General features: G+C 53.6%; 1 protein-coding gene across 1 annotated transcript; it reads right to left on the bottom strand.

Annotated features, from left to right (window-relative positions):
- Positions 1 to 2249: 2249 nt before the first annotated feature.
- FANCG (FA complementation group G) lies at positions 2250 to 8111 on the bottom strand. Its single transcript, XM_026865544.1, has 8 exons — positions 7887 to 8111; positions 6613 to 6743; positions 6089 to 6235; positions 5121 to 5281; positions 4812 to 4878; positions 4043 to 4371; positions 3826 to 3881; positions 2250 to 3251 (listed from the first exon to the last, which is right to left on the bottom strand). The coding sequence occupies exons 2-8, from the start codon at positions 6613 to 6615 to the stop codon at positions 2416 to 2418; spliced, it is 1599 nt and encodes a 532-aa protein (XP_026721345.1). The 5' UTR covers positions 6616 to 6743; positions 7887 to 8111; the 3' UTR covers positions 2250 to 2415.

Below are 8111 nucleotides of genomic sequence, written 5' to 3'. Positions count from 1 at the left end.
CGGTGGCATGGCGGCGGCGGGCTGGGGCGGCGCGAGGGGAAGGGGTGCGAGCGGCCTCGCCCTCCACCCAGAGCACCCACCCGCCTCCCTTCTCCCCCATTTATGTATGTTTTGGGCAGTTTTCCTTTCCCCGGGTCGGTATTTTTGGCAGGGCCGGACCGGGCGACCCTCCGCACCCCGGTTCCCACCCCCTTTAGGCACTCGCATCCACCCGGGGCGCGTTTCCTTGCGACCAGAAACACCGCTGGAACCAAACGACGTTGCACCTGGAGCCCCATCCCTGCAGCCTACGGGGGAATCCGACTTGCCAAGGTATTTTTCTATAAGGAACCGCAGTGAAAACCCCTTCCAAGCCCTGTTGGCGTTCAGAGGGTGCTGCAGCAGCTCCCACCTCTTGCTTCTGAGCTTTGTCATCTCGTTTCCTCTCTCCCAACTCACGCTTTGCCTTGCAGCTCCTGCCTTCCCTTGTGGGATGCAAGGCTTGCCCAAGGCTCAGCTGGTCACCCAAAATCAGCTGCGCCAGATGCTGGGCAGGAGCAAGTGCCCCTTCCCCACCCTGCTGTGTCACAGAAGAGCCCAGAGGCTCTGGGCTCCAAACACTGACAAGAATACAAAGCCAGGATATAAGGCACAGGTAGTGATCTGTGGGAACACTCTAAAACAGAGTTATAGAGCAGGTACGTTTACTCCGGTGGCAGGGTGCAAGGGGATCTCTCCACAAAGCTTGCACATCAACAGCCCATTTTACTAAAAACTTAAGAGTGTGGATATCCATATTCATTGGATTATGTAACACAAATGTCCATATGCATGAGCAAGGCTGGGTTAGTTCAAAAGGTCGTTGTCTGCAGTTTATGTTGTCTTGGCACCTGTGCATTAGGCACCTCCTAGTGGGCATCTTCGGGGCTCACAGTCTTTCTCACCTTGTACTTTTCCTCAGAGCATGCACAGATTCTCTTAGCCAATTTCTTGAATAACAAGAGTGGCTCCTGCTGGTTTACCACCTCAATCTTATCTAAAAGCACCAGTATATTAAATTCTACTGCCCATATACAGCTATCTATTGCAAAGGCTAAACTAGTTAGAGCACATCTACTTTCCAAGGATATGTCTCTTATTTTTGCCAAACACAGTAATTCTTGATAAGTCTCCACAGAAAACTGCTTTGTTTTGATGAACACAGTAGTCTTTGGTAAGCTTCCACAGAAGAGTCAAGGCAAGCAGGATTATTAAGATGTTCAGAAATAATGTTATAAGTAATTAAGTTGCAAAGTAGGTGATCATTTCCTTGTATCAGTAGGACAGGCAACCTGACAACACTTTGTTTTATGAGACTGCCTGACTCTGCCACAACCTCCCTAGAGCCCAGAGCTTGCCCCACCACATACATGATAATGGTATCTCTGCTCTTGACCTCCCCAAGAACCCAGGGCACAGCCCCTCCAGGCAGTGTCAAGGTTTGCTCTGGAAAAACAGCAAAAACTTCAAATAGAGCCGAGGCTTTTATCATTAAAGATTTATTTTGTTTCAGTCCTTTAGGAATCCAGCTTTATCCAAGAGTCATTCTGAGTCTTAGAGGAGTCCTTAAAGGCCTCGTGCCAGCCAGCCTGATACAGGCAGACTTCAGCAGGTGGGGATGGGGAGACTGATCAGTTTAGCTCAGGGGGTCCTTTGTGGTCCTGAGGTAATCCTGTATGCTTCTGGCAAGAGAATCCCTGTCTGGGAACGCCTGCTTCAGACATGAAACCAGGTACAATGGGAAGGGCCTGGAAGAGAAGGAAGCATAGCAGCAAGGACCGTGGCATTCCCTTGCTGTGGTCTGAATAAGCCATTCGCTCCCCATGGACAGTGCAAAGCCCCCAGTTCTGCCCCAGCCTTTGCCCTCCCATTTAGCTCCATGTCAGCATTTTGTGCCCCAGTGAGTCCCTGCTGAGCCACAGCCCATGGCCCCTCAGAGTAGATGTGAGGGGGAGCTCCTCAGACACAGATCTGAGCTGCGGGTGCAGACTAGCAGGAACTGAGCTAAACTGTCCCACAGAGTTTGAAACATGGGCTGCACTGCTGGAGCTCTCCTGTGGCCAGCTAAGATCCCACTCATCCCTGTACACACCTTCCCTGATGTTCCTGCTGCCCATCCTCCCCAGGGGGGCCCTGGAAGAACTTCTGCCAGTAAGCAGCCGCCTCCTGCTTTCGATTCAGTTTCCACAAGGCTTGCACCAGGTAGGAAGCAGCAGCTGGGTCACCTGCAAGACACGAAGTGGGGGGGATTCAGCTGTTAGCAGAGGAGGAGCAGGTCCCCAGTGTTGCTGTGGGTTGCAGGGTGTTGCAAAAGCAGCTTCAGAGCCAGACAAAGGAGGTGAGCACGAGGAGAGGTGATGTAATGGGGAGGAGACTGTCCCAGCTATGTCACAGGCTCTAATTAACTCCAGGGCTGGCAGTGAAGGCAGATGGCATCAGCCCTGCGGCCCAGACAGCCACACCTCTGTCGGGACACGGGTTGGGGTTTTCCTTGCAGGCAGGTCTGCACCCCCGAAGGGAGGAAGCCTCAGTCAGGACTGGGACCAGCAGGTTTGGCAAATCCTCGTGAAGCTCACATCTCTGCAGCGTGTCAGCACACCTAGAGCACTGGGAGCAGCACTCAGCTGTGCTCAGGACATGTACAGCTCCCTGCCCTGCTCCCCTCTCCACTGACAGGCCTCCATACTCAGCCTCTGGATGGCCAGGCATGAGCATGCTGCTTCCTAGGATGAAGCAAGACTCCAATTCCTCTGTTCTGGGAAAGCAGACCCTGTCTGTGAGAAAGCTGGCTGTACCAGGCTGGGCTCTGAGCAGGAAGAAATTTCCAGGCTGTCTCAGGGCACAGGTTGTGGGCAGGGTTCTAATAGACTCCTCTGACAATAGTTTTGGTCTGCATCTCCAGGGCAGTGAGCTGGCCAGGCCCCACAGAAGCATTTCAAGTATGTGACATTGATTGTAGCTGTACTGTAGTCCTTGACATCCAGGTAAGTGTGGTCTAAAGCATAAGCTCTTTCTGATGAAGACAGAAAAGCAGCCCAGGACAAATTTGTGGAAATCCCCTCTGTTCCTCACCAAAATGAGCCTCTTACCTGGCAAGGTCTGCAAACCATAATGGAAATCCAACAGGGCTTCCTTGTGCCTCCCCAGCTCCAGGAACTGCACACCTCGCCCAATGAGAGAGAGCAATCTGATCTTCTGGAGCACCTCCAATTCTGGCAGGAGATTCTCTGGCACTGAAAGAACATGCACCTGGAGACAGCATCCTCCAGATATTCCCTCCCTTGTGCCAGCAGGCTGAGCCAGGTTAGCAGCCAGGACAGGCCAAACCTTTATTTGGGCTACTCATCTTCCAGGTCCCCGGGCCCCAGAAGGCAGAGCTCAGCCTCTCCACCAGGCTGGGAGAGGCCAGGAGGTGGCAGAGGGTGAGGAACACCAGGAGCTTGGTTCATTACACGGCTGCAGCGAACACTGACCTCAGCAGCAGCCTGGCCTTTGCCCATCTGCACAAGTGGTACAGATCTCTTCCCTGAAATCTGGACTGGAGAAGCTTCCTGGTTCAGAGCCCATTTAACTGTCACTTAAGACAGCAGGGAAGGAGACAGAGCCGAGGCCAAACCCTGCTCCAAGCAAACCAGCCAGTCCCTTCAGAGGCTCCAGCATGGCACAGAGCTCAGCACGCTGGGAGAACCACCTCCTGCCAGAGGTGACACTGGGCCCAACACCTTGCTCCTGTATGCACTGTTGCCAAGCACACACATCCCAATGCAACCAGGCCCCCACACAGGTCCCAGCTGTGCAGCGTCCTACCTGCTAGTTCAGCACCAGACCCATAAAGCTGGACTCGTACGAGATCGCTGAGGCACCTGCAAGTGAGAGGATGAAGAAGCTTTGGTACAATTCCAGGGCTAGGAAGCTAGTTGCAGGTTGTCAGGCCAGCCCCTGTGCTGTGCTGTGCCCTGCTCTGGCCCTCGACAGCCCTTGCTGCCTTCTGGGGAGGCCTGTTCTCCCAGTGAGGCTTCGTCACCTGCTGAATTGGGTTATGGCCTCCTTCCTCTCACCCAGGTTGGCCCATGCCCACCCCTGGTGCAGGTATGCGGCTGTTCTCCAGGCAAGGCAGCACAGACTCTCCTTCTGGGACAGGAGTCCACCCGCCAGCCCTGCCTCTGGCGATGGGCACTCCTCCAGCCTCTCCTCCACTCGTAAGATCTGCGGGATGAGGTCAGTTGTCCGGCTGATGACCTCCTCGCACATGGTTATGGCATCCTGGTGCCTCCCAGCCTGCTCCAAGGCGGATGCTGCTTCCAGGAACGCCTCAGGGATCCTGGGCAGACCTGAGCTACAATCTAGAGACACCTGGGGAGCAAAAGGGATGGCAGTGCTCAGTCACAGACCTGCAGAGCGTCCAGCCAAGCAGACTGACCCTGGGCTTACTGGGAACCAAGAGCCCAGCAAAGCTCAGACCCACTCCCACAGACACTGGAGCCTGTTGGAGAAGGCAGAAGCTGTGAAGCACTGACAGCTCATCAAGAGTCAAGGCAGCAAACCCCTACTCTTGAAGGACATCCAAAACCAGGACAACAGCTGCTCCCCACAGCGAATGGGAAGCTGTTTCTCCAAATAGCAGTGGCAAGTGGTCTCTGGTGCGAATCCAAAGGCGGACATGCCACAGGTCAGAAGCACCACCCCCCACCTCATTTCCTTCACATCTCAAACTAGACACTGAAACCTGGAGTCCAGGGCTGACACCCTGGATCTGTCAAATCACCAAGGGAGCTCCTCACCCGGACACCTACCTGCTGATGCAGACCCTCCTGAAGCAGTGCCAGAAAATCCAGGTAGTGTTCTACCGCATCAGCCTCCCTGCAAAGAGACAGAACATGGGTTGGAAGGAGCAGAGGGACCCCAAGAAGTTCCAGCAGCCAGATAGAACCTGGACCACCAGCCCAGAGGCTCTCCCTGTACCACACTTGCTCTGGTTGTGATACCGACACTCTGAGCAGACCTACAACAGCAGTACCGAACTGGATGTTTTCCAGGAGCACAGAGAAAAATGCAGAGCCCAAACAAGCAGCATATTGCAAGCAGACCAGAGGAGTTGTTACCTCCCATCCTGGAGACATCGCTGTGCCAGCAGGTACTTCACTTCAGAGGGGTGACGATGGCGAAGGATTAAATCTAGTATTGGTGTGTGGACAAGAAGCTCTGTTTGGATTAGGAAGTATGGACTAGAGGAAGTAGCTGCTGGACTTTCTTCTTCCAGAGCCTGTGAAACAAGAACAAAAAACTGTGGTCAACACCATGCTGGTCAAGTCTCAAACAGCTGCACTCATCTGCCACTGCTGGCATCTGGAGATGCCCCCAGACAAACACAAGCACTGCACTTTCATAAGCACAGCTATGCTATTCTCACTTGCTACAACACAGCTGCTTCCAGGAAGATCCACCCAGATCACACAGGGACAGACAGATTTCTGATGTCCACATGGCATCAGATTTACAAGATCACCCAGATCACCTCAGGTTTTTAGTTCAAGGTGCACTGAGCTGCCTGAAACACCATCTCCCTTTGCAGCTGCAGACCGAGTTAGACAGATCTTGGGCCATTCGTAGTGAGAGATCCCTCTCTACAGCTGTGTTTGTATCTTACAGATTTCAAATGGCTGAAGAGCTAAAGACCTGCTCCTCCCAGGCAGACAAAGGTTGCTATGGATAACACACATACCCTCACAGCCACAATCTGCCTTTTAAAGGCCTCTTCACAAATACATACTTTATTAAGAGACTGAGGCTTTCTGACATGAGTGTAACCTCTTCTCCCAAGCCATCAAGAACATGAACAGTGACGCAAAGGTCTTGGCACATCTAACCACTAGGTGCTGAGCAGGAATTTCTGATCCCACTGGCTCCTTCCTGCCCACTACTAAAGCCAGCACTATGGCTGGATCGCTGTAGTCTACTTTAGGGATCCTCCAGGGTCAAACAGCCCCCCAGAAGACAGGAGCCTGCTTGAAAGCTCGGTGCAGGTTTTGCTGGGAAAAAATCAACCCAGAAGTACAGGAAGCAGACAAACCTCATTGAGCAGAGCCAGGGCCTTCAGCTCCGCATCAGTCTCCCCCAGCTCGTGGTACATTGCTGCCACGTGGGACAGGGCAGGAAGGCACTGGAAGTCTACCTGGAGGGCCTGTTTCAGGTGCTGAAGGGCTGTCTGAGGCTTGCCCTAGTTAGATGGAAAGAGGTTCACATTGCAGGGACATCTGGCTGACAACTTTACTGTTCAGCAGGATCCCGATCCCCACCCTGCTTCCCCAGTGCTCCCCACTAAGCAAGGGCAGCACTTTAGCCCAAGGCAGCCCTCCTCAGGCTGGTTTTTGAGCTTCTCTCTCTGCAGTGACTGTTTGCATTCAGCCAAAATCCATACCTGGATTTTGCAGCTGCCCAAGGAGGCTGGAGCCACAACAAATTCTGCTCAAGACCTCGCCTTCCTGCAGCAGCCCAGAACCAGGCAGAGGCAGTGTGGACACCAGCCTGAGACTTCCCACCCCACTCTAGGCTGTGTTTCCCCTCTCCCTGTGGCAGGAGAGGCCTGGCCATTACCATTCGCTGAGCACAGTAGCCAAGGCAGGTGTAGATCTGTGCCAGGACCCTCTTGGAGCAGAATCCTCCAGCAGCCTCCTGAAGGAGGGAGAGGGCAGTGGGGAAGTTCCCAGCCTCCAGCTCCTGCAGCCCTAGGACAGACCAAACATCTCAGCTCTGCGGCTCCCCTTCCCGCCCCACCTGGCTCCCAAACAAGCGTATGTGCCCTTTTCTTCCCAGTGCCACAGGGACCTGTGTGATCACCTCCACACCCAGCGGTACACAGCAGGATGGTGCCAAGCTGCCACCTTTGTGTTGCAAGAGAACAAGTCAATCGATGGAGATGTCTAGCAGAAAAAGTAACAGCTTCCAAGCCCCGATACCAAGGTGCCTGCCCAGGCCCAGAACAAGGGCAGAAGTAGGTGCTGGGCAGGTCCACCTGCGCATTCATCCACAGCAAGAGCAGTGCAGATGGGGAAGCACGGGCAGAATCTCAGAAAGACTTTTTCCAGCACATCTGGGCCATTTTCCAGTAGGGATCCCAGCACTGGGATATTAATTCATGAGTATTTATCATGAATGGTATTTGCTTTTCTTTCAGTCCCCATTTCAGGCTTCCCTCTGAGGCCCCTCTCACATGCCTACCTCACATTCACATCTGTCACCTCCCTCCAGGAAGTTCTATCGCCACTCTAGAGGCTTTTGAGAGGTCTGTGGGCAGGAGCTCCTGCCCTCTCTCCTCGCAGGAAAGCCCTGCATCAGCCAGAGCACAGCAAGGCAATGCTGGCTGCCCCCCAGAGCTGCTGGGGTTGTCAAGACAGCAATCAAGGGAAAACTACGAGTGGAAAAGATTTCAGCAGTCACATGAGATCAGTCACCTGCTGTAACACCAGGCTGCAAAGCTGCACAACAGCTCTGCATGGCTCTTGCAGGATCATAATCCAACAGGAATGATCTACTTGCAAGGCAGGTGCCAGAAGACAGGAAAATCCTCACAGGTCCCCTGATAGCTTTCCACTTTATACAAGATCACTGGGGTGCCCAGACACCTATCTAAAGCCACAGACAGGCAGAGAAGCCCTGTGACAGTGCAGAGAAAGGCTTAGCTGGGGAAAAAGCAGAGCTCTTTGAATAATGAACAGCAAAGTTGAGACCCAGAGGCTCAGCCCAGCCCAGAAAACCCCAAGGACCAGTTTGCTTGGGAAGAAAAACCAGGATAAGGGCAGGGAGAGGGGGTCCTGGGACAGGACAACAGTGGGAGGCTGTGCTGGTATAAGTATCTCCTCCACACAAACCTTGTAGAAAGGCTGCTGTGGTACAGAGGATTGCTTTCAAGTCCTCAGTGCTCTGTAGAAGGGGCAGGGAAGCCTTCACAGCAGGTACTCGCCATGCCTTGAGCAGGGAAAGGAGTTCATTCTCCCCCTCATGGCAGTGAGATCTTCCTGTGTCCTGTGAATACACAGAGAGCAGGGAATGCTGAAGGGAAGCAGGAAACACTGATCCCAGGGCATGGGGCAACA

The sequence above is a fragment of the Athene cunicularia genome (assembly GCF_003259725.1).
Source record: "Athene cunicularia isolate RWA chromosome Z unlocalized genomic scaffold, athCun1 chrZ_part1, whole genome shotgun sequence".
NCBI lineage: Eukaryota > Metazoa > Chordata > Aves > Strigiformes > Strigidae > Athene > Athene cunicularia.
The sequence above is the reverse complement of the archived record's forward strand: the minus strand, read 5'-3'. Positions and strand labels throughout refer to the sequence as shown.